The sequence below is a fragment of the Dermacentor silvarum genome, chromosome 3 (genome assembly GCF_013339745.2).
Source record: "Dermacentor silvarum isolate Dsil-2018 chromosome 3, BIME_Dsil_1.4, whole genome shotgun sequence".
Classification (NCBI taxonomy): Eukaryota; Metazoa; Arthropoda; class Arachnida; order Ixodida; family Ixodidae; genus Dermacentor; species Dermacentor silvarum.
This window is the reverse complement of record NC_051156.1, coordinates 40,203,770-40,231,109: the sequence shown is the minus strand read 5'-3', so window position 1 is coordinate 40,231,109 and position 27,340 is coordinate 40,203,770. Positions and strand designations below refer to the sequence as shown.

Below are 27,340 nucleotides of genomic sequence, written 5' to 3'. Positions count from 1 at the left end.
TTGTTTTCTACATCAAAATGCGGCTACTGCACCCGAGAATCGCACCCGCGAGCTTTTGCTGAGCACAGAAACGTTCTAGCCACAGATCTACTGCGGCCTTCCCTACCGTTAGTGCCGTTCGCGTGTTCTTATAGCTTGGTGGTCATTTTGCCAAGCCGATCACCAAAACAATTATTTGACGGACCACTGTTCAATGGCGTAAGAGTTATGTGAAATTTCGGAGCCTTAAATAAAGCAGTGTGTCATTCATTGCGTGGTTTATGAAAAAAAAAGGAATGCAGAGAAAGTGTTGAAAAGATCAAAGAGATGGCAGAAAATTCCTTTAAACTGTCCACTGGGCTACTTTCATGGTATTCTGAAGGAAGCATCTGCGAGTACTGCAGCGCATGTTTTTTGAGGGTAGTTGGTCTATAGGTCGCCAAATGAATACGTGTAAAACAACTTGCACGACATTCAATCATGCAGCTCTGAGAAGTTTATGCAAAATACCCTAGACTCAAGTGAAGCAACAGGGTGTCTCACCAAACTGTCTGTTTGGAGGGTCGTCGTGGAACAGGGTTTTCCAGTACGGAGGTCGCACACTGACATTACCTGTAAAAACAAGATATTTTTTTAGGTTCAGAGAACAGGTGATAGCTTGAAAAAGTACTGGGTTTTAATTCCGTGCCGCTTTTTTATACACTTTTGTTTTGTGCTACGTGTGTTCTGTAAATACGCGTAGCTGCACACAAACAGTTCAGAGTACAATTAACACCTCCAACTCGCACCTGGAGGGGTCTATAGCTTCACTGCATTGCCTATAGCACGATTACGTGTTAAATTTACGCCATTAATATTTGAGTTAAAAGTAATGTGGCCGTTTGCGCTTGTTGGTATAGCATATTGATGAATTGCTGCGCAGATATACACAAGGATAGAAGAAACTAGACGACAGACGCTCGTTTCTCGTCTCGTACCTCCTGTACTTTTGTATATATGCACTGCAACTCACCAATATGATTAGCAGATTGTACAGGTTCCTGAAAGCATTCTTAAATTATCAAAGCGCAGACTCACCGCGATGACTCGGAAAACAACAGCAGCAAGCACTTTGGATAGAATCAGCACTAATTGCCCAACCAAATCCATTTGTTACGAGATGAAATGTAAAGAGCGAATTTTCGCATTAAGGGCAAATAGTAACCTTTAATTACTGGTAACTGTCACGAAGAGAACGGTGTGGATCAGAGAACAAACGGGGATAGCCGATATTCTAGTTGACATTAAGCGGAAAAAGTGGAGCTGGGCAGGCCATGCAATGCGTAGGATGGATAGCCGGTGGACGGTTAGGGAATGGAATGCCAAGAGAAGCGAAGTGCAGTCGAGGACGGCAGAAAACTAGGTGGAGTGATGAAATAAGGAAATTTGCAGGCGCAAGTTGGAATCAATTAGCGCAAGACAGGGGTAATTGGAGATCGCAGGGAGAGGCCTTCGTCCTGCAGTGGACATAAATATAGGCTGCTGCTGCTGATGATGATGAATTGTCAGTTGTGCCAAAGTGATCCCAGTCTATTCTTTTTTTCAGATAAATTGTTGAAATGTGAACACGCACGCAGGTCCTTAGTGTCATAACGATGGTACAAAAGTAGGTCGTGTGCCTATGACATGAGACGTGCGATGCGAGTCCTGAAGTCCATATCTGTTCATTTTCATCTTGTTGCTAGGGCAGTATGAGGAAGTATGTTTATTTGCCCATCTTCGGGTGTTTTATTTTTTCTTTATTTTTGATTTCGTTATTGTAATTGCATATCTATCGAAGGCCTGACATTGACCAACACGCACGTGGCCTGCACAGACTATATGTACTAAAAGGCCCACCAAAGAGTGCATCTAATCTATACGTCAAATGTACGATACCTTTTTGCGTTACTGAACCGGCTTAGTTGTCATTATGTGCGCGAGCATTTGTTAGCATTGCACAATACCTTGCTCTCCTGTATCGTCCACCGAATGAAATATTTCTCCGAAGGAAAATAATTGACAGGGAACCAAACATTTTGAACTCATTCCCAGTAATTACATCCTACCACATGGAACGACAATTGCACTGTAAGGATCTCGTAGATGGAAAGTAGTGGCAAGTGAAGTTATCAATGACAGCAGTTTAATTTCCGTGGACGCCATAAGCTATTAGTTTACTTCGATTATAAGCTTGGATAGTTTCAGCTGCAAAGTTTCTGTTTGAAAGGTTTGTACGTATCTGTTCTTACGCCGGTTGTGCTGGGCTATAAATTACTTATTTTATTTAAGCCGCGACATTGCGGACAAAGCTGAACATTTTTGCTAATCTGGTAGCCTCATTAACTAAATGTATAGTCAGAATGGGCCAAGTCATATGCGGTTGCATTTCTCAAAACAACTCAGTTATCCCTTAAATGCTATTATTTTGAGCAAACGTCACTTTATTTTGCTTCATTATATACTTAATTTTAAGCTTCATTCCACCCAAATTCTACTGAAGCATTTTCCACTAATTTGCTTTATGTAAAACGCTGCGCCACTGTCGGGTCTAGTCAATGCCATCTTCACTTTCCGAATGATCTCTTTCGGTAGATGAAGAGATAAGACTATCATCATCCCCTCTTCGCTCGAAGTACAAAACTCTAGCGCATCGCCTTCATTCACACTTTAACTGCTTGAGTCAAGCAGTAGCTTTCTTTTGCACGCGCGCGCACGGTCAGATGGCATCGTTCCAAATCAGCTAAAAGGCGCAAAAAGCGCGCAATTACAGGAACGCGGCACTTGAGCGCTGGAACAGTGCTGCTATCTGCGCAGTAGCAAACAAAGAACGCTATCAGCACGCCTCTCCAGCGCTGATGAAATGGCGGCCATCTAATGGTGTAAAACTGAATCAGCGTGGCCTTCGATTAGCTAAAATCGTGCTCATACATCTGCAACGAAACAAGAGCGAAATAACAGCAGATTTCAAACGCTGTTATTGCAGCCATCCATGCAGCAGAAGAAACACTAAGTAGAAATGCTGAGTTTGTCAAAACACTTTGAAAACGGAGCTATGGCCATTGACGAGCTGAGATCATAAAAACAAATCAACCAGGATCCCCTTAAGGCGTTAAGGACCACACGAGCATAATGCGATGTACGTGTACCATCGTAGATAAAGAATAATTTTAATAAAACAAGGCGTCACTAGAATATATTGACTCGTCTACTCATCTTTCACCGGTTACCGCTTTTCACCGGCTAACAAACGTTAAACGTTATCACTCGGCGCAGGCCGCGCCTGCATGTATCGGATGTTTCCCGAACGTTATCGATGGTTCTATCCGTCGCCTGTTGTCACCGACGCTTATGTACGGTAATCTGATTGTATGAGCGACGCGAATAGGTGACCCGTAAAAGAGCGCGGGATTCTGGGATGCGCCGTCTGCTCGCTGTTTCCGGTTCGAGCAAGCGCAGCCGCCGCCACCGATTCGCCGTTGAAGCCTACTGATGCGCTTTCAGTCCGGCTTTGTCACACTCGAAGATTAACCGGTTCTAGGCGCCTTTTCGTGGCCAATCTTTTCTCTCTTTTTTTTTTAGCGAACGGGGCGTTCTCCCGCAGAAGAGCGTGGCAGAAAAGGCGCTCTATAGAATGATAAGGCAAGGTGAAAACAAACTTATTTCCGTTATATCAGCTAAGTTTTTTTTTTTTTTTGCCCGTCGAAGCCGCTGCAGTGCCAATAGCAAGAGGGGCACCTCGCGACTACACTCGGATATCGCCGGCGCGCAAAGAGCAAGCGCGGGATCATGCACGCTTGCAGTCACGAAGGGACGCGCATGCGCGCAAGCGTCGGTCTCGACACCAGGGGTGCGCCGCTAGAAGGAGAGGAGGAACGCTTCGCCACGCGCTCGCGCCCCCCGAAATATTTTGTGGCCGAGTGTACATATAGAGGCAATATGAAGCATGGTTTTACGGCGCAAATTTAAACAGGACACAGCGAGATACATACATAATACTGGTAACCAATTAGCCCACCTGAGTTCCTTGAGCACAGATAGAGATAATGCGCAGCCGTATAATGTCGGCGATACGGCCATTTCCCCTTCTTGTTGACAAAAAACCGAAACCTTCTACCTACGCACTACTTGAAATGAACCTCGAGTTTCGACCAAGAAATGCCATTGACAGCGCGCAGTTTTCAAACATTTTCAGCACTTCATTTTCTAATTACGCCAGCTGCGCCGTTACTGACGATTTCGGTTGCAGCGACGATCACAGGGCAGCATTTACCAGGCTGATATAGTTATCGCCTCAGCACCCGATTTTCTAAGAAATGCTTCTATACGCTTGATAAATTATCGGATAAAAATAGCTTTTTCATCTGTCTGAATGACCCGCAGACAGTTGTGAGTGACGGTACGTCGAAGCAGCGTCAAATGTCATAGAGCTAAACCTAGCAGAAACAAAAAAGGCTACCGAAACAAAAACCAGAGTTCGTTTATGAATAAAAGCGTATCCTTGCCTTTCTTGGCTCCTCATCGTCACGCCCAGAGTGAACTGAAACCTAGAAATCAGCCGCATAAATGGTACGACATTGCTGGTCGACAAAGTGGACGGAAAGCTTCGCACGACTGACAGCTGAAACCGCGTAGAAAAACACATGCGCTGGGCATGCCACTGATGCCGCCGCGTCGTCCATCGATCCGGAAGCCCCTAGCAGACGGCACGCCCCACAATTCCCTGGGATTGCTTGTTTTACGGGTCACCTATTGTGTTGTACTTTCTGGAATACAGGCGGGCACCAGGCATTACTCTGCAACCTTCGCTGACTAAAAAAATTATGGGGTTTTACGTGCCAAAACCACAATTTGATTATGAGGCACGCCGTAGTGGGGGACTCCGGAAAATTTCGACCACCTGGGGTTCTTTAATGTGCACCTAAATCTAAGTACACGGGTGTTTTCGCATTTCGCCCCCATTGAAATGCGGCGGTCGTGGCCGGGATTCAATTCCGCGACCTCGTGCTCAGCAGCCCAACACCATAGCCACTGAGCAACCACGGCGGGTACCTTCGATGACTGATGTATAAAAGCCGACGCCGCTTGACCCGCAAATCAATTTTCCACGACCGCCGACTGTGTTGGCCGCTATCATAGATTTTTGAGTGTAGCCTGTTTTTGCGGGCACAAGCTCGCCCAATAACAAGCTAGTTGCGTCATTCAGAGTATTGCTGCGGTTTTCTTCATCGTCAGTACTACCTGACACCTGATAGTGGTGCGTTTGCGTCCATGCACCGGACGCCCCCCAAAAGCCGTGATGCGAGCCCCAGCCACGAAGACAGTACCAGCGTCATCCCGGACCATCTATCTGTCCTCAAACTACGGAGCCGGCCCCCAAAGTACGGACTTCTTCCCGAGAAGACCAGGAAGTGCAGGGCCACTACCGCATCAACAATGACAGCCCCAGAGCCTCCTACACGGATCGTTTTGCAGCACCCCAGGGAGCGAGCGACGTTCCGCGGATAAACATTTGAGGACCCAGAAAGCTGGCTGGAGTCGTATCAAAGGGTCGCTACATTTACCAACTGAACAGCGACGACAAGCTGCGCCATATCTTTTTCGCATTGGAAGACGCCGCCAAGACGTGGTTCGAGAATCGAGAAACCACCTTCACAACGTGGTGGGGTCTGTTTCGCAGCGGCTTCACGCAGGCCTAAGCTAGCGTCGTGCGCAAAGAGCAAGCCCCAGTTCTACTAGAAGCTCGAGTGCAGCTGCCCAATAGACCTCCGTAATCTTCACTGAAGATCTTCCGGACCGGCCTTTTCCGTCACACAGACCCGGAAAAGTCGGAGAAGAAAAAGGTTCGCTTCCTGATGCGGGGCATCAAGCAAGTACTATCAGCGTCAAATGAAAGCCGAACAGCGGAGCGCGTGCCACAAGCATTAGAAACACGATAGTGCGCGCCGTCCAGTCATCAGCGCAGACAGGCCCACACATCCGGTTTCGTAGCAAAGCGCCACCCCACTGAAATGCGATTTTTTTTGTCTGTGTTCCCACTCGGATTTTTGAAAGGAAAAAAAAGAAAACAGAAGCGAAAATTCTGCAACATAAAAAAAGAAAACAAGCGAAACCTGCGCTTCTGAATGTTGCAGAATTTTCGCTTCTGTTTTCTTTTATTTTTCTTCCTTTCGAAAATTCGAGTGCGAACACAGGCAAAAAAAAATCGCACTTCACTGGGGTGGCGCTGTGGTACCACACCGGATTAGGTGACTATTTGTCGCCTACAGGCTAGGTGACTATTCACCTAGTCACAGGCTAGGTGAATATTTGTCGCCACCCCGTTTCAAAGGGGATGCCAATAAATCATCATCATCATCATCGATGTGTGGGCCTGTCAGCGCTGATGACTGGACGGCGCGCACTATGCTGTTTCTAATGCTTGTGGCACGCGCTCCGCTGTTCGGCTTTCATTTGACGCTGATAGTACGTTTCGTGGGCCTGATCCGCAACCCGCCGAAGACCGTAGGCAAGTTTTTTACAGAGGCCACTACCTTGTAAATGCGCACTAGGCAATATAACAGCCAAGTGCTCCCGCCGCAGCGAGAAATCCAAGCAATGGGCACCGATGACCTGCGCGAGACTATCGTAGCGGTCGTGCGGGAGGAAATTCATAGGTTGTGCCCTTCATTACACCCTCAAGTGGCATCAATTGCAGACGTCGTACGCAAGGAGATGCAATAGTCACTCGGAGTCGTTCAATCGCTGTACCCTCAGCCGGAAGCGATGAGGTACGCCGCCGTAGCCCGCCGTCACGTTCGCCCTCAGCGCTCTCGCCAGGGCCAGCCGTTCCGTCGTCCACCGCCGCCACTTCCAGCCAAGGAAGACAGACTGACGTTTGGCGCGCCCCCGACCACCGCTACCACTGCTACCACTGCGAGACAAGCGGGCCACGTCTACCGCCGATGCCCATACCGACAGATGGGCCTACTAGGGTTCGCCGTCAACGCGCCGCGTCCACAGCTTGGCCGACTACCTAGCCGACGACTGTAGTCGGCGACTGACTATCACTGACTACCTCGCCGCTAGTGGAGGCCTAGACGACACCAGGCCGCTACGTGTCGCCGAAACGGCGACCACTGGCCCAACCCGGCTCAGTCCGCAAGCCCATATCCGGAAAACTAAAAGCAGCAGCTGATGGAAGTGCGGTTGCTGTACGTAGAAATGACGAGTTCCCCCGCCGCCGAGGACGACGTTTCAAGATCTTTCTCGACGATATATAGCAACGACACGCCACCCTCTCGACGAAGCGTGGAAGTCAAGAATACGCCAACGAAAGACGACCTGACGAGCGTCTTACCAGCCACATGACGACGCGACGCAGCCGTGACCCGACGCCAAGACCTAACTGCAACGTTACAGTCACCGCCGTTGTAGACAGTGGAGCCGACTACTCCGTCAGAGCATTATTCATCGCCAAGTTGAAGAAAGTGAAGACTGCATGGCACGGCCTCCAAATTCGGACAGCTGGGGGACACCTCATAACGCCGACAGGAAACTGCACGGCAAGAATTACAGTTCATGACCGCAACTACCCTGCGATATTCGTAGTTCTCTAACAGTGCTCGCGTGACGCAATTCTCGGAATGGACTTCCTGAACCAACACGGCGCAATTATTGACCTGTGGTCGAAGTCGATAACTATGTCCGCAGACGAAGCGATACCAACGGAGAGGCCTTGCAGTCAACGTGCCTTCAGTGTACATGAGGACCAAGACAGCATCCCACCTAGCTCCAGCATTTTCATTTCCTTCGGCAGCGAAACTCTTGCAGGCGTTGAAGGCGTCATCGAGGGCTACCAACGTCTACTGCTCTGCCGCGAAATTTGGGTCGTAAGAGGGATCGCTCGCCTGCACAGAGGAAAAGCGAAAGTGATGCTGACAAACTTCAGCCACATCAACAACGGCCCGACGATCGCATACGCTGAGGAAATTGTGAAAACCAGTAATGGCGATTGTGCTATCGGATTCTACCGCATCTACCCCGACGACCATAGTTCCCTAACCAGACTTCCATATAAATCCAACTCTCCCCATGAGTAAGCAGCAACAGCTCGGAAGTCTCTCCGATTATCAAAGGCTGGTTTTCGACGTCATCAATGATTTGATAAACAGCAGTTGCAAAGCATCACATAATAACTGAACAGTGCGCTCGTCCACTCCGACAGAGCCCTTACAGAGTTTCGACACGTAAATGTGAGGCTTTAAGGCAACAATTATGTATACAAAATGCTGCGCGTCAACATCACCCAGTCGTCGAAAAGCACGTGGGCATCTCCTGTAGTCTTGGTGAAGAAAAATCACGGAAGTGTACGTTTCTGCGTCGATTATCGTCGACTGAACAAAATCACGAAGGACGTATACACCCCCTCCCACGGATAGACGACGCATTGCATCGGCTCTGCAACGCTGAACACTTCTCGTCGATGGATCTCCAGCCTGGCTACTGGCAAATAGAAGTCGACAAGAGGGATCGCAAAAAGGCCACCTTCATCACGCCAGACGGCCTCTATGAGGTCAAAGTGCACGTCATTCGGACTATGATCGGCGCCTGCAAATTCCAGGGTGTTATGCGCACGGTGTTAGCAGGATTGAAGTGGAAGACCTGCTTTGTTTACTTGGATGATATAATCCGCGCCGGAAATTTCAACGATTACTTTTGGCGGCCTGGGACAGTGCTAGAGGCTATCAAGTCATCAGGGCTCACTCTGAATACGGAAACGTGGCGCTTCGCTTAAGATTAGCTTCAGTTCCAGGGTCACATCAGCAAATCTGGAGTGCGTTCCGACCCGCAGAAAACAGCTGCCATCGAAAACTTCCAGCAGCCCATCGACAAGAAGGCAGTGCGTAGATTCCTTGGCATGTGCGCCTACTACAGGACTTTTACGCATCGCTGAGCCGCTGGCACATCTAACTAAATGTGATGTCGAGTTCAATTGGGAGACGCCGCAGGCCGACGCATTTCAAGAATTCAAACGACGCATGCAGTCGCCACCAGTACTTGCGCACTTCGACGAAGACGCCGATACAGAAATCCACACTGAGGCTAGTAGCCTAAGCCTCGGTGCCGTCCTATAGTCCAGAGGAAAGACAGGAATCACCAGCAGCGATTCCTGTGTCGGCGCTTTTAAATACGAGCAGGGAATTGGTGCGCCGGTGCTAAGCTATCGTCACTAATCCAGCAACGAAACCCTACCAAGAGATAGCAACGCGTACACAGACGCCGGCAGATCTGACACAACAAGCAGGAATATGCGTCGGGTGTATTTAAGTGTATTAATGTTGTAAGCGCAGATAGAGTGAAAACGTTAAAGCGACTCAGGTATAGTGGAAGAGTGCAACGGATATAGCGAAGGCTTTCGGATAGACTCTGGGCATTGGCACACCAGACCCCTGTCTTCTGAGGGGTGCTTCCATATACAGATTCCCGGTCTTTGATGTTCCATTTTCTTTTATTGGCGTACGTGTGCGAAATTCAATAGTTACGTGATTTTTGCTCATCGGAGCCCTTATGCAGTGCCTTCATCGCTGTCCCAAAATGCAAAAGAAATATGAAGCGACCATTTCACTTGTGGCTGTGTTAGGGCAACAATTAACGCATTCATGGTTCCTGAGCCCGATTCGTATTGCGAGAGGGTGGTAAAAAAGCGGAACCATCTCAGGTCACGCGCGCGGAATCCCACTAGTCAAGGTGTTGCGTGCTTGCCTGCAGGTTGCAGCTGAACAAACACGTAGACGAGGAGGGCGATGATGCAGCATACGACGAGCATGATTGTGGTTAGGAGGCAGCCTTCTAGTTTGGCTCGGTTTGGATTCTCCACGACCAAGTCCTCCCTGCGAAACAAAAAAGTATTGTCAGGACAGCAATGGCATACAGGAATCTTGCGAGCGAGTGCAACGATCCACTGAAATATTCGTCATGTAGCGGGACACCAAAATAGCTGACGTCAAGCGTCGCGCATTGAGAAAATCTTCGCCGCCGCCGTATGCTCTATGTGCGAGTGCTTTGTATTATTAGAAGCTATAGGTAGTCCCGTGACGTAAATGCACAGTGCTAAATATCTGGGTCTTAATTTCCCTGATACTAGTATATTCCGGAATACCAATATTGAATACGCGGCAAAACCGCTAAGGATTAGTCTGTGTTTAAATGTGTAATTGATGATCTATTCGTGATGTCTCGCTGAGGAAGGCTATTTGTAAGCTTTATTGCGATATCAATTATATGGACACTCCAAGTGCATTTCTGTCGTCTGGGTCACCGTCGTCGTCGCCGTGAGGTTCCGTATAAAGCTCCCGGGCGACAAAATCTTCGCCGCCACCGTATGCTCTATGTGCGAGTGCAAGCGTGCCAGGGTGAACCGGCAATCGCGGCTCAGAGGCTCAGTCTCCCGCACGTATGCGAACGAAGCGGGAAGGAGGCGCGCCGTCTTCCAGTCGAGTGCAACGGTCCGGAAAGAGGGTAGATCGCGAGGTAGGGAGGGTGTGGCGGCGTACTACGCCGCGCGCTCCCGCCTGGGCGCCTTCATCTCGAAATCCATCTGAGGCGGGGGCAGAGTCGTTCCTCCCTGCACTGTGTTTCTCGCGGTTTAGTTCAAGTTCACTCGAGCGGTGGGCAAAGTTCAATTCGCTCGCTGCTGCTGCCGCACTTACAAACTACAGGGTTTGGCAGCGAGTTTCCGCGCTCATCAAATCAGATGCGTTCCTATTTGCTTGTGTGCGCGTGATACCATGAATGTTAATTTAGCCTTTCGGGCAACCTCTTTAGGGGCGAAGCACCTTAGGGCCGAGCCTTGTCCCTCCTTCGTTGTCCGTAGCTCTGGTTTGCATGAAGACCGCTAGGGGCGCTGTGGTGCACAAGGGCTATATAAGCGCTGTATATACTGTACACATGTACAGTATATATATGTATAAGCACATATATATATATATATATATATATATATATATTGCCGCGAAGCATGCCTTCCGGAGTGTTTTATTGTGTGTTTTGTTGCTAGCGTCTGCCGCACTGCGGGGCGGGACGCTGATTCGTTTCTCGGCGAACGCTGGCGGCGTCTCGTTCACGGCAACGCAACAAAGAGTGGGAGAGGGACGCGTCCCCTCGTGACGGCGGCGAGTAGAAAGAACCCGCCGATCGCCATGTGCACGTCGCTCTGTTGGCTGCTCCTTCGCCGCTTGTATTTTTTTTTTGAGTTTCTGAGGAGCACAAGTTCGCTCCAATAAACCTTGTTTACCGAAAGAACCCTGCATCGTCCTTGGCTCCGTGACAATATGTATATGTATAGTATATGTACGCCAAGCTCCAGCTTCCGCTTCCGGCTCCACTTCCGGTTCCGCTTCCGGAAGCCGGCTTCCGGCTTTCGGAGAACACTTCCGGCATTTTGCCCGAATGATCCTCCAGTCCTTCGCCCACTCATCATTCACTTCGTGGATATGTGGTGTTTTTTTAGGAGAATCTATTAGTTACAGCTTAACAGTTTACGCTACTGGTTCTGCTGGTATATGGAACACATTTTGGGCAACATTCACTAAACATTATGCACTGCTTTAGAATAGCTGATGTGCATAAACAATTCGATGCTATAACAAAAAGGTACTGTTCTTATACCTTACACTTTGAAAATATTAGAGAACAAACACACAGAGAAGTATAAAATCCCACAGGTGTTCACAAAATATGGAAGCAGTTCAGAAGGATATGGAATTTTATCAGGTTCTCTGCTGAGCATTTGAAATTTAAAGTGACGTTGAAAGAAGCAAAATTATGCCCACTACAGGGTAATTCTTTCGCTGTACGAGGTTATCAAGCAACGTATATCCACTATTTTTTAGCGCGCTTTCTTTTTATTTTTTTTATTTTTCTTGGTACTTGTCTTGGTACTTGTTACTTTTTTATGATTGTAATTACGTTGTTTTATGCATTACTTACATTTCGTCGGGCGGTTACTTACACATGCATTTTTGCATATCTAGTTGTGAAAGTGTTGAGAAGCTTCTGTGTAATCTGGCTAAATTGTCGTATCTCCTGTGCTTTTCTGTTACTGATGACCGCCATTTGCGGACCGTTTGTTCTACGACAGTCGTCTCTTCCGACAGTAAAAAATTGTGGGAATTTACGTGCCAAAACCCCGATCTGATTATGAGGAACACCGTAGTGGGGGACTCCGGAAATTCGGACCACCTGGAGTTCTTTAACCGTGCACATAAAGCTAAGTACACAGGTGTTTTCGCATTTCGCCCCCATCGAAATGCGACCGCCGAGGCCGGGATTCGATCTCTTCCGACAGTGTCAAGGGCGAAAACGCAAATAACGCTAGGTAAGATCAAGTTAAGCATCTATAAGTTCCATTCTCTAAACATAAGCAGGCACTTTTATTCGTATAGTCGACAGGCGTACGCTAACCGAGCCTCGTCCTTGCTCACGTGGATGGTCTCTCGTAACGTAGTAGTAAGTGGTTCGTGTGGAAAAGGAAAGGTTGACGCTATCTTCTGCAGCCCTTGAGGGAGCACGGCTCAGCGCCAACGTATGTGCAAGCCTATGCCCGTAACACCCTCCGATGGGCGACAGGTTGCGGCCTTCTTCACGCGCGAATATCCAAGCTGACTATCTACAGATACGCCGTGTCGAGGTACGGGGCTATAGAACTTACCATGCACTCTGCACGGACATGGACATCGACATCTCCGACGCCTCCCCCATCTGCAAAAGAGAAAGCAGAAGCTCTCAGTGTTGGGGGTGTTTGTCTTTCCCTCCAATTCAACATTGCTTCCATCAGACACCTAAAAGCCGAGGTAAATATTATTTCAGTAAGATGACTTTCTTCTACGCGCATGTTTCCGGCTTTGTAATATTGTTCAATATTTCATGACTGACATCTTAGTATATCTGTCAAATAAGTATTATGTATCTTTCTATCGCTCATGCTGATAAGCTGTGTATGCATTCTAGTTATTTTTTTCTTGTACAAATTGCTTATACACAATGCCGACTGTTCTACGGTTACCAAGACCTTGTGAGGCTCCTGCCTTTTGTCTTGGTGCCCTCTTTTCGTCGAAAAGGAATAAACTTTCAGTTTGCCATAACACGAAATTTCTGCAGCTGTTATTACAGCCCTACTGGCAGCACTATTGTGACAGAATGCCCTCTAATCATAATGTAGAATCCTCCATGAGAAGTTTATGAGGCACGGGTAACAAGAAAAATAGGAATCTGCCGGCGCTTGCAAATCGCTGAATCGTAAATGTTTTAAGTGGTTTAGAAACCGAAGTGGTTAGGAAACCGAAATGTTGAAGTGGTTTAGAAACCCTTTACCTAGTAACTTCGCAGATAAGCCCTAAAGAATAAACAAATGAGTTTCCAGTTCCGTTCTCGTAATAATTTACATCCAGTAAGAGGGACGAGTGGGCATATTGGGGAGCCAACAAGTTTTATTTGGACTGCAAGACACATGGGCTGGTAACTGCTGTTAAAATATTTCATCCGTTAGTGGCATACGTCTACGGGACATGGCATTTGCAGTAAGCTAAATTGCCGCGAAGCCTGGACATGTAGCCTTGCAGTGCACGTATGCGTGTGTAGTATATATAAATATATATATTGTAATGAAGAAAAGCGACATGTGGGAGCGGGCGCCCGCACGACGGGCGCTTGGAAAAGGCGAGGACGAAGCAGATAATAGAACAGCCGGCCCAGTGAACGGGTGCTGTGTCTGTTTCCTGTTCTTTCCTTTACAATGGCGCAGTCGACAGGATAGCCCAGTCTACAATGAACCTGCCTTAAGGCGTTCCAGCCTTAAGTGCTCCATACGGTTCTTCGGCGTGCCGGGTCCCTCCTTCGCAGGAACGCCGTTCATGCTTCCTCAGGTACGGAGCCCGCCGCCCTACCACCATCGCAAGTAGTCGCTGCACCTACCGGGGACGGCGTCCAAGCTTCCTCGGTGGCTCTAGGACAGGGATCTTCGGATAACCTCGCCCACGCCATCACCGAGCTGACAACAGCTCCAGGTTATGACGACCGCTTTCGCGTCCGTCAGCGGTTGCGTCCTACCTGGGAACGCCGTCCACGCTTCTCTGCAGACGGCGTTCGTGGAAATACCGACATTTCGCGGCTTTCAAGACGACGTCATCCTTCGGGTTCACAACATGAATGCCTTGGGTGATCGTCATGCCTGGCCAGACCACACAAGATGACTCCTTGCAGCGAAACGCCTTTGCGGTGCCTCCAAGGCATGGGAAAACTACGCAGGCATCAACAGGGGTCGTGGCCTGAAGTGACTGCCGCTCTGATGGCTGCTTTCGGCCTGCTTCCCTGCGCCCGCGGTGAGATCAATCAGCGCAGTTCTTCGCACGACGCACCGGAGAGCTACCACTGCGATCCTGCGGCAGGTGTGCCCCGAAACCCCTCGACAGGGAGAGTCTCAGTTCTGCCCCACCGTAGACGCCGGCTCACCGGGTGTCACCGTCGGCATCAACCCAGACGGTGGGATGCGCGTGGCGACCATCGCTCCCGCGTCAACCCACCACCGGGTGGCTAATCACCAACCGACACTATTCGCTCCACCACAACCTCTAAACACGCAGCAGGTCGCCTGCTGATACTTTCACACGGCAGACTACATCTAACTGAGCTGCTGCGACATAAAAACCGGCGACGCTCGGAAGCTTCACCACCTCGCCGCTGCAGCTGCACCTGGGAATGGCTTGGCCGATGGCCTCGCCACCTGCCCCGCTGTAGCATTCGACACCATACCATCAATGCTAGATATAATGACCACTTTGCGTCCTCAGCAGTCGTTGGCGTGGCCTTCGCACTCTTCAATGATTAGGCACAGTGAGGCATCGGCTCCTCCCGTACCAGACGTCCTGCCACTCCAGTCTCCCACGGGTCCACGGACCACCGAAACGGGACACTTTCTGGCCATCCGGTGCCATATCACCGTTCCTCAGGGCAGCCATTTATCCGAAGGCACGTCCCTCCGCGCCACGCTCAGCCACATCTTGCTCAAAGAAGTCATAGCGACCAACACAGCTAAGATCATAATCGAAGATCTTCCAGTGCAGCCCAAGTCTACCTATCAGACGCGCAAGAGACAGGTTTTGACGCAGACGCAACTCTACCTTGTTTGGAACGAACCACCTCTTGGTGGGCAACGACAGCGCTCTTGCAGTCGCCCACGAGACGGTGACCAGGAATTGCCATTGGTTCCATCATTGCACATGCAAGACTCGGCGACACACGGCGCTTCGCTGATTTCAGGTGGTTCGAGTGCATTGGCAACGCTGTGAAGATGCTCCCGACGAGTGAGCAGATGGCCGGTTTAACTGTTTGTACAGCACGTCGGTGCAGCCGGCCGTTCAATACAGTTTTAGTTTAGCGTACGCAATAAAATAGCGGGTCATCACTGCGCATGCGCAGAACGCTAAACGACCCATAGCGTATAGCGTACGCAGGCTATTTCTCAGATTCAGCGTTACCATTTTTGAGTGGCTTACGTAGTTTGCGTAAAACATGGCGGCGGTCTCCGCTGCTCGCTTCGAATTGAATTTGGCGTTGCTTTTGTAGAATTCAATTCATTCGTAGCAAATGACTGCGCAAACGGCTTTCCCTTAGTCTCAGCCCGCTTCGACGACAGCGCATTATGGACAACCTTGTGGAGTTTTCGAGATCGCTTCTCGCTTCGAACGAGACGAAGCCTAACGAGAGAAACCTTCGAGATGTCAACGCCCCGTCGAGAGATAGGCGCGACGATGGCATATGGCCTCTGAGATCGGAAGATCTGACAGGCCAACTAAAACTAATTAACGTGTGCTGCTTAGCGTACGCTGTACTATAGCGTATAAGCGTACGCTATTAGATGCGTACGCTATACTATAACTGTCTAATGTCCAGAATCTCATCGCGCGCTTTTTCAATGGCGGCCGTCCCGGAACAGCCAATGCCGCCCACCAGAACCATCTTCGGCGACTTATCATTCTCGGAGTCATTTGCGGCAGCGTGGCCGAGTGTAATGAAGAAAAGCGACACTTGGGAGCGGGCGCTAAGAAAATACGAGGACGAAGCAGATAGTAGAACAGCCGGCCCAGCTGAACGGGTGCTGTGTCTGTCTCCTGTTCTTTCCTTTACAATATATATATATATATATATACGCAAATTTATTTCGACGTAACAGCCAGAAACTAGTCTATACGTCTATACATATATTGCGAATTGCTATTACAATAAGAGAAAGATCCGGAGAATCGTCTGTCAGTTATTTTTATATATAACAGAGATACACCATCTATGAATCACATAGCAAACCATTTTGCGTTTATTTCTTGCAGCTAAGTAAAATCTCAAGACTATGCAGGGACAAAGGGCAATGAGTGCATCACAGAGGTCTTTAAACCCGTCCAGTAGCAGCGGTCCAGCGTACATAAAATATGAACATTTGCTTAAAAAATCTTTAAAATTAAACAAGGAATTCTACTTCGTGCTTAGGTCTACAGCACAATTGTGCCGCTAGTTTAGGTAAGGGTAATGTGGAGCTTATACAAAACGAAGTACACTCAACATAAGTAACTTAAACGATGGCAACAGTATTGCTAGTAGAGGGGAATACTTTAGTGGGACAGTGCTTAAAACATTGCACAATAAGCAATAAAGATGTCATAGCATAAATTCGGTTTCTTTTTGAACACACCTCCTAGGTGCGAGACCCGGCTATGGTGTTAGGCTGCTAGAGCACGAAGTCGCGGGATCGAATCCTGGCCACGGCGGCCGCATTTCAATAGAGGCGAAATGCGAAAACACCCGTGTACTTAGATTTAGGTGCACGTTAAAGAACCCCAGGTGGTCCAAATTTCCGGAGTCCCCCATTACGGCGTGCCTCATAATGAGATCGTGGTTTTGGCCCGTAAAACCCCTTAATTTAATTTTTTTCGTATGTGCGAGTCAAAGCGTGCAAGGGGAGCCGACGATCGCGGCTCAATCTGGCGCGCGTAAGAGAGTGAAGCTGACAGGAAACGCGCTATCTTCCGTGGTGCAAAAGGCCGTGGGGGGAAAAGAGGGAGAAAGGAGGGGGTGGCGTTCTCCAACAGCAACGGCGTATTTCGCGACAGCGTGCATGGGAAAGCGGCGATCGCGGCTCAATCTCGCGCGCCCAGGGAGGTCAGTGGTGTTGAGGATCGCGTGTGTGATATTTTTTTTGTATTGCAAAGTTCATTGATTAGTATAACCTGATTGCCTAACTTTTTAAATATTGGCTTAACCAAGAAAGCGCTGATACTAAAGTTGTAGATCACAATTAAAAGTGGTCGACTGAATTGTTTGCAACTAAGTACCATTGATGGAGCTTCTTGTAATTGCCTTCAAAGAAAGCCCGCGAAATACAAAAACGAGCGCGTGATAGCGCCACTATTTCAGCGCTCCCAAACGACCGATCAAGAAACGAAATCCGCATATCTGTATAGCCGGTTCCGGGACGACCTTGGCGTTACCGATGGCCGTAAGGTACAGTCAACCACAAAAGTTTGCGGACCACGCGAGCGCGTGCCAGACTGCCTATCCGATGATGATGATGATGATTTATTGGCATCCCCTTTGAAACGGGGTGGCGACAAATAGTCACCTAGCCTGCTTGATTTAATCAGGTATACTACACATGTTCTTTATCTCGCATTTTTGTATACCTTTTTCAAAAATTTTGCTAGTACCGCTGCCTTGATTTTAAGAGATCAGGTCGTATCGATCTTTTCCCTGCTTTTTTTCCACCAGTACTCTAATCGTCTCTTGCTGATCTCTACGGCTGATCTGTTTATGTTTCCTTCCACTTTAAACCCAAGCGCTTCTGGGAGTTGCACGTTACCTACGGTTCTCGCTGGGTGGATACCGTCGCATTCCATTAGGATGTGCTGAGTGGTCTCTGGATCTTTACTGCAGCATACACATGTCTCATCTAGTTCCGAATATTTGTTCCGATATGTTTTCGTCCTTAGGCAACCGGCTCGAGCCTCAAATAGCAAGGCACTGCCCTTTGTGTTATCGTACAGATTTTCCCTTCTAATTTCTTTCTTCTCATTCTTGTAAATCTCCATTGTCCTTTTCGTTTCCATTCTTTGCATCCAATTCACGGTCTCTATTTCTCTCACTTTCTTTCTGATGACCCCTGGTTGTCTAGTTACAGTTTCGATTATCCTGTACTTGGTTGCCAACTTCCTTGACCTCTTCCTCCATTCTGTGTCCACGCTTTTCATGTAGAGATACTTGTGCACTTTAGCCGCCCATTTATTTTCATCCATGTTCCTGAGCCTTTCTTCAAAACTAATTTTGCTTTGTGCTTCTCTGACTTCAAAAGAGGCCCAACCCATGTCTCCATGCACTGCCTCATTTGTCGTATTACCGTGTGCTCCCAAAGCCAACCGGCCTACTGATCTTTGGTTAACTTCTAACCCCGCCAATATATCCGATTTTAAGCATATAATGGCATTTGCGAATGTTAGCGGTGGCACCATTACTCCTTTCCAGATTCCACGCACCACCTCATACTTATTGTGGCCCCACAGTGCTCTGTGTTTCATTAATGCTGCATCATTAATCCGCGCCACCTAGCGGTACGCCACCTAGCGGCGACAGGGGCGCTCTCCCGGATATGAGCCCTCTTGGTACTCGCCTGCCTGTTAATTTTTTATTCCCGTGCATGACATTGTTAGTTCGTTGTGTTGACGCAGAGCGCTGTCTGCGATAAGACCGCCACATATCTGGCTTGATAGCAGTATCGGAGCAATCACTGCAACCTTTGTCGACTGGTGTGCCAGTGGGTAGATAAGTTTCACGAAGCGCTGCGACGATTTTTTTACGCGACGTTTAGTGGCGCACTTTGGTTGGCAGCATCTTGGTCCAATGAGTGTTGCTGCTTCTGCGTCTTGAGAGAAAGGGTAGGGAGGTGTTTCACTGTCATAAAAAATAAAGAAAAAGCGGATGCATAGAAAATTTTCTTTCACACATAGGCGCATCTTCGCATCAGTCGCTGAAAACGTAGTAGACTTGCTTCAGGCCACGTGGTGATTGCCTATTTGGAAAGATGCCGCTGCGTGTTCCACTTGACGAAAGAAGGCACATTGTGCGTTTATTTATAGAGGGAATACCTCAGCGCGAAATCTGCCGCCGAACCAACAGGAGCCGGACTGCCGTGAATAGGATTATTCAAGCTTTCCGCGACGATGACAGATTCACAGATATGGAGCGCAGTGGGCGTCCAAGGGCCACGACTGAGGAAGAGGACCGCCTGATTACGGCCACCATCGTGGCTGATCCTTTTCAAAGTGCAGAGGATATCCGAGAAGCGCTCTCGCTCACGGTATCGTCTGAGACTGTAAGAAGAAGGCTGAGTGAGCTTGGCCTGCAGTCTTTCGTAGCAGCACAGAAGCCCTGCCTCTCAGACAGCCAGCTACAAGAACGACTCATGTTCGCTACAGCAATGAAAGATTGGACAACAGAGAAATGGGGCGATGTCATCTTTAGCGACGAGTCAACTTTTTCCACGCGCTGGGACCAACGGAAGCGGGTTTGGCGTCCACTAAACTGCAGGTGTGTTTACAGTGTATTGGCAGTTAATTCACGAAGCTAATTCTGCATCACAACATGTTTCACGTAAAATGAGCTTTTGGACATTACGAGATTTTTCTGTAGTGGTATTATGTTGAAAACATTAACGATTGTTTCATAGTACTACTTACTCTGAAGCTAATTAAAAGCTGCCAGTGGGTCTTTCAGTACTATCTAATGATGTTTGCACGTTTTCTATTGCAACTCTATAACAGCATTATAAAGTTCATACGCAAGAGTAATCACAACATTTTTAGACGCGCTGCTGGAACCCAATTGTATGCTATTTCTTGCAGATATCTGCCTAATTACACACAGAGTGTTCTATCCAGTGGACGGTGTTCCGTGAGCGTGTGGGGAGCAATCAGCAAAGATGGCCTTGGTCCCCTTGTGCGTCTGGAAGGGCCCTTCACTGCGTCACGGTACTGCGACGTCATCACTAGACACCTCGTTCCGTATGCGCTGGACGGTCCCTTCAGCGACGGCTGCTATTTTTTTCAACACGACCGCAGCCCGATCCATAAAGCACGTATCGTCCAGTCATTCCTAGAAGAACATGCTGTTTGCCAGCTTGAGTGGCCTCCATGTGGCGCCGACTTGAATCCCATAGAAAATGTCTGGGGCATGTTGAAGAAACGGCTGTCCACACGAGCCAACCGCGGCCGCACGGCCGATACGCTGTGGCAAGCGATCGCACAAGAATGGGAAAGCCTGCGCGGTCGACCGGAGATTACTGAATCTTTGTACGAGTCGATGCCCACACGCATCAATAAGGTGCTAGAAAACGGCGGACATTTCACTTCCTAGTAGATCATTGAGAGACCTATGTTTCTTGACACTTCTGTAAATGTCTTGTGAATAAATTCATCCCCTTCAGACACGAATTATGATGCACTGTCTGCAAATGCGTCAAATGCGCATGGCATCATTTCAAGACGCTCACTATTACATTCCAAGAAAGAAGACGAAGCAATGTGCTGTTTTGTGCGAGTTTCAGTAAAAAAAATTTATTAGCGTATAACTCATTATCTAATTATTCTGAAATCCGTCAGCTTCAATGCTTGCATAAAAAGAATCGACTATTAGGCCCGAAACGCATGCACACTTGCTTTTTCGGTTGTATTCGTGTCGACCGGAGAAAAAAAAACTCTTGACGTTGGTCTTGGAACGCGGCACGTCGAACGATTGTCTAACATGGTAGTGTCTCCAGCAAAGTGATCATCTGCAGCAATATGCAGGACAATGAAGTTAACTGACCGCTAGTTGTCCCATCAGGAAGCGGACACGAATGTGCACACTGAGTTTAAGGTCATTTGAAGAAACACGTGGCGTGGGACTCGCCTCCGAAGTTCGAGTCCCCAAACGAGGACGCCGTGTCGCAAAGGGTTATAAAAAGAGTCATCGCATCCGATTATTTCTTATTTTTCTAAATGTAACCACTATAGCAGCGCGGTGGTTCGGGCTTTGCGCAGCAAAACCTGGGCGCAGGCGATCAAATCCCGGCCGCTACTGTCACTTAGCGATGGGGGAGGAACGGAAAAATTCTGCCTACTGACTAAGCATCTGTGTCCCATGGCTTGCTCACCGCTCACTCACGCACTCACGAAAAAAAAACAAAACAGCGTGGCTACGCGAAAATAGAACTGATAACAGCCGAAGAATGCGCTGTCTGATTACTTGTACTGATATTCTGCTCTCAAAATATAAGCAAGTAGCCCTGGCTAACAAAGAGCGCGTCACGTTGAAAGAGATAGGTAGAAAATATTTGCGCACAGTGCGAAAATAGACAGGCCATAGATTTAAGGAGGGATGCGTCTTCAACGTAGCGCTGCTGTCGATCGCTGGTGACGTAGCGGAAGTGTCGCGAAGAGGCTCTTGGCCACGCGCTCGCGTGGTCCGCGAACTTTTGTGGTTGACTGTACGCACCAGCAACTCTGGCTAGTAAGATATCTCGAACGAATTGAACATGACAATTGCATTTTCCTTCCCGATTAAAGAGTTCGGCGATCAACATTTACTCAAGGCCGAGCTTCCTTTCTTTTTTTTGCCTTGTGCGCTTGGGCTTCATTCCACAAGTGGAGCGAATTATATATTATGCCACGTGACGTCTAAGCGTGACACCCCTTCATCGCCGCCTCTCGCTCTGTGCGCCCGATCGAGACAGGGCACGCGGTGAGTCTCCAAAAAAGCATGCAAACAATGTCCTTTACTGATCGGTCGTCTGGGGGCGCTGAAATAGTGACGCATCACGCGCTCGTTTTTGTATTTCGCAGGCTTTCTTTAAATACAATTACAAGAAACTCCACCAATGGTACTTAGTTGCAAACAATTCAGTCGACCACTTTTAAATGTGATCTACAACTTTAGTATCAGCACTTTCTTGGTTAAACCAATATTTAAAAAGTTAGGCAATTAGTCTATACTAATGAATTGACTTCGCAAAACGAAAAAAAAAAAATACCGCAGACTAGGACACGCGATCCTCAACACCATTGAGTTAGTTTGAGCCTCCCAGCACACCCCGTCGTTTTTAAAACATTGGCTGCTTTTAGCTGGCACCAGGTATAATTCTGCACTAAGTGCCATTTTGTAACATATATTCTTTACTTCTTTAAAAGCCACTAGTGTCAACTACATGTAGTCTTTTAACAAGTTAAAAATTTTTTATAAAACGTTTATACGCCTGTGTTTCAAGTTGGTTCCACCTCTTGAACATTAAAATAGAGTCCTACAAAAGTAGATAACTGTTTCAAGCCTTTTAATGTGCCCAGGAAAAGTTACGATTAATCAATAATTTGATGAGAAACCCAGCATCGAAAGCGATTACTCGATTAAACACTAAAATTAAGAGTGAATAATCGTTATCGAATAAATATATTCATCGATCATCCCAATAGTGCACTACTACTAATCTCAGTTGTGCCTCGGCGGCCAGGCGCGTCATTGAGCACGTGATTTGAGCTGTTCGAAGAATGTCGACGCGTTGCGTGGCCGTCCTGAGCTTTAAGACGTACTCGAACACCAGCGATTGCTGAAAGTACACAACGCTTAGTAGAGGAAGGCCTGCACACATCTTTCCTGTTCAAGCTTTCAAAGCGTAATCGTGCGCCGCGACGTAGAAGGCAAGTGCCACGCGGACCAGCCAACGCGCACAAAGCATGTGAACTGCAGGTCTCAAAGCTACACAAGCTACATTTCAACAGCACAGTCCCACGCACGATCTGCCTGGCAAACGCTTTCTCGTGTTGACTAAAGTAGTATAAGCCGCGATGGCGCGCGAAAACAAAAGGTAAGTTGTGTTCAATGGCGATACTCTCGAGCGATCATTTCCGGTGGTGCATCATCTTCGCGACGTTTCGCGCGTCTTTACATGGGACGCGTCGAAGCAGACGAAAGAAAGCCTTTCTGCAACAGCGCCAGAAACACTACCAGCAGGAACCGCATGCTGCATTTGTCACAAAGGAGAATGCGACGCGGCGTATGTGGTGTAGATGCGGCGACAAGCCAGTCAGGAAAACGGTGCCGCCATAGCGAAACGAATGAAACTTTATCACGGCCAAGTCCAGCCTCCGTGGCCGTGAGTGAGTTTACGCGCAATTAGCACCGATCCAACGGCCCGGCTGAGAGTAGACGGGGTAGACCACTCTAGCCCGGCCGTGCTGAGCCTCAGCTACTTATCATCCGCTATTACAGATGGCGTTAGTTGTCTGATCGGTCGAGCAGTCCAGCGTTTCCAGCGTGCCAGGGAACGGGCGATGAAGTCGGATACGTCATGCCGGATACGCCAAGGTCCCTAAAGTTTTACCCTGCGTTTTAAATGCGACTAGCAGCAGCCGGGCCATCAGTTGTTGCTGCAGCGCAAGCGCTTGAATGCGCGGCGAGAGAGCGCTTTTTTTTTTCTCGAAGGCGTAAGCCCAAACTGTCGCATCACTGAACCCGAGCTGTATTCCTGGTATTTCACGTGTTACCACCGTGGAAGCTTGGGCTAGTCGGTACATGCTCGAGAAACTGCGCAAAAAGACGAAGGACAACAAGGGGAACACGCACCAGCGCTGTGTGTTCAGTGCTGAAGGTGTGTTCCCCTTGTCTTGCGTGTTTTCGCGCTGCCCAGTGTTTCCCGTAACTTGAGCGAAACTTTCAAAATATGCGAATGCAATGTAGCTGGACAAAACCAAGATAACGTTTGCCGTCGCTTGGAAATAGTCAAGTTGTTTTGCATTCCACCTAATTACATAATTAGTCTCAGTCAAGTTCTCAAATATTGCCACGGGGATGAGAGTAGCAAAAAGTGATAGGAAAGTTATATTTACACGATATATACAGAGAGAGACGGCTGCAGGCAAGATGGCAGAACAACAACACGAGCGCTGCCAGATCGTCGTCTTCACCGTCTTTTTGGCGCATTCTTCCATGCTCGGCATAGCGCGTAACATAGAACCCCCGCCGTCGAGAGCGCCGTCTTGGCGCTTAAGGAGCAGTAGGATCCTGTCCGGCAACATAAGACTTAAGGCGGGAGACGTGCAGCGATATCAGTGGCGGACGCGGCAGATGAGCGACTGTCCAATGGAGTCATCTCGTACGTGACGTCTGTGACCTGGCGTAGGACCTTGTAAGGCCCGGAGTATCGAGAAAGAAGCTTTGACGACAAGGCAACGTGGCGGCAAGGCGTCCAGAGGAGGACCAAAGAGCCCGGAGAGTAATTAACGACTTTGTGATGGCTACCCTAGAGGGCCTTCTGGGACAGCTGGGAGGCATAAAGACGATCCCTTGCAATCTGGCGAGCCGTTGTAGCCTGAGAAGCCGCATCGCGGGTGTAGTCGGTAACACGGTGCACAGGTGATGGTAAAAGAGTCTCGAAGGGCAATGTGGGATGGCGACCAAACAAGAGATAAAAGTGGGAAAAGCAAACGGCGGCATGGCGTGACCAGTTGTAGGCAGATGTCACATAAGGCAAGGTGCTGTCCCAATCACGGTGGTCTGAGGAAACGTACATGGAGAGCATTGTGGTCAGCGTGCGGTTGAGGCGCTCGGAAAGCCCATTGGTTTGCGGATGGTAGGCAGTGGTTAGCTTGTGACGGATGGACACGAATGAAGAATGTCGTCGACGACTTTGCACAGAATGGAGCGACCACGGTCGGTCAGCAGCTGTCGAGGAGCGCCGTGGTGAAGAATAACGCCGTAAAGTAGGAATTCCGCAACGTCAGTGGCACAGCTTGTCGGTAGTTCCCGGGTGATTGCGTATCATGTCGCGTAGTCCGTAGCGACGGCAATCCACTTGTTCCCAGTCAGAGATGTTGGGAATGGCCCGATGAGATCAAGGCCTATGCTGTAGAACGGGACACCGGGAATGTCGATGGGCTGAAGAGGACCGGCTGGCGTTCTATGTTACGCGCTATGCCGAGCATGGAAGAATGCGCCAAAAAGACGGTGAAGACGACGATCTGGGCGGCGCTCATGTTGTTCTGCCATCTTGCCTGCAGCCGTCTTTCTCTGTATATATCGCGTAAATATAATTGCTCTATGCCTTTTTGTTACTCTCATCCTCGTGGCATTTTGGTGGGAGGTGCGGGGTACCCACACGGTGCAACGGAGCTCCGCAGCGGCCGACGCTTGACTTTATCCACGATGGCGGAAAAGGTGTCTGCGCCCACCGAGGCGGCAGCAACGACAACGGTCGTCCTGGATCAGCTAAAGGACCCATGCACATTCTGCTGAACTGACAACGTCGACATCGAGGACTGGTTACTTCTGTACGAGCGCTGCCCAGATCGTCTTCACCGTCTTTTTGGCGCATTCTTCCATGCTCGGCATAGCGCGTAACAGTATTACTATTAGGTGAAAAGTGTTAATTAGAAAGCTGCAGGGCAACATGAAGAACTCCCAAGACAGCTTTCTGTTGCTGAATACGTGCTACATAAATGTGTTCCGAGCATGAAAGAAGCCCGCGAATAGAGGCAAAGTGCCTCTTGCGGACGTTAATTATTAATTAAAACTTAATTATGCAATTAGGCAGAATGTACCAAATCAGCCGAGTACCTCCAAGCGACGGCAAAAAACATTACTTCGTTGTTGTTTTTTTCAGCCATATGGCATATGCATAGTTTTAAAGTTTGGCTCAAGTTACATGAAACATCCTGTATAGGTCAGCATGCTGTTTTTCAGCCAAGCTAGCGCGCTATGCACCCTGTTCCAGCTGCTCAGGCGTGCGCCGACGTTGCGTAACTGCACCACGCGTGGATCACATCCGCGTTAAGCTGAGCCGCTATTCTGGACAGTGCGCCATTTTCTTCGAGGCGTGACGTAGGCGCGACGCTTACAAAATGGCGCTGATGACCCAGATTTGCTTTCGTAATATGGCGCAAATTTGACGTTTCGCCTAAGAAGCTGTAGTGAAGGCATTGAGCCTAGCATTCTTGATAAAGCAAAACAGTTTTCCTCCCCAGTAAACATAAAGTAGCTAGCTCAAAGCATACGATTATTCTATCAAAATCGTTTCTCGCATCCGCAGTCTGCATGCGCACAACCTGTCGTCTGCTTCATTAGCTAGGGTGCGTGTCCTCGGGAAACGGAATGAGTCATCGTATTGTCTCGTAGTAGTGACGTTAGAGAAAACAGTCGTAAAACTGTATGAAGAAACTGGTTTATTGGGCGAACCTGTGCCCACAAAAGCAAGCTACACTCAAAGCACAACGATAGCGGCGAACACAGTCGGCGATCGTCGAAAATCTGATCAGCGGCGAAGCGCGTCGGCTTTTATACCCGAGTCATCGAAGGTTCCAGATTAATCCCTGATGCCCGCGTGTCTTCCAGAAAGTTCTAGACAATTCGCGTCGGTCATACAATCAGATAACATAAGCGTCGGTGAAAACAGGCAATGGAAAGAAGCATCGATAACGTTCTAGAAACTTCCGATACAGGCGCGTCCTGCGCCGAGCGATAACGTTTAACATTTGTTAGCCGGTGGAAAACGGCCACCGGTGAAAGATAAACATGTATACGTGTCAGTATATTGGCGCCCACGCGCTTGCTTTCTACCTTGAGACAACATACTCGACCTACGAGTGATGATGAGCGCGCGCTTTAGGCCGCGTTATCGCTATCTCGTGAAACGCAAGTGACTAAGCCCGACTAGTCTGGCTGAGAAGCGGCTGAATATCAGCGATAGCGTTGCGCGCGCCACAGGCATCCGCTTGCGCAACGCAAACGCCGGCACTGCCATCTCTTGTTCACTCCGCTGCTTACTCGCACCGCGAGAGGAAACTTCCAAGGCGCCGCCTTGCGTGCATTTCTTTATTAAATAGAAAGTCGCCGTTGTCATAGCCTTTGATGACGCGAAAGGTCATTGATTACGATACAGCCAATATTGATTACGACACAAACGCAGTAGTGAAAAGTGCAAAAAGTTGCAGAAAGTATGTTAGTTTCAACCAATATTATTTCAAATAAACGTGTTTTTAATAGAAATGATAGTTCAAAACAAATGCAAATGCGATGCAAATGAGAGCGATGCAAATGCTATGAGCACGCTTTGTGAAGACAAGATTTTCATTACTCCAAATGACAAGGAAAATGCGGCGATACGCTAGCCTCTTGACTGCCATTGCATGAGGCTGCTTATTACCACAATTCGCGCGGCTCATCGCACCAAAAATTATGGCGGAAAATCTCTGCAATGGCGGCCCAGCGCAACGTCACGCAACGTCAAATTGACATTTTC

General features: G+C 48.6%; 1 protein-coding gene across 1 annotated transcript in view; it reads right to left on the bottom strand.

Moving 5' to 3' along the window:
- Nucleotides 1–27,340, bottom strand: part of LOC119443797 (uncharacterized) — a 454,815-nt gene that overhangs the window by 364,447 nt on the left and 63,028 nt on the right. The window contains exons 2-4 of the mRNA XM_037708465.2: nt 12,689–12,738; nt 9,742–9,869; nt 523–591 (exon numbers count right to left, since the gene is read on the bottom strand). Coding sequence (XP_037564393.2) covers nt 523–591; nt 9,742–9,869; nt 12,689–12,738 — 247 coding nt within the window. The remainder of the gene's footprint in view (nt 1–522; nt 592–9,741; nt 9,870–12,688; nt 12,739–27,340) is intronic.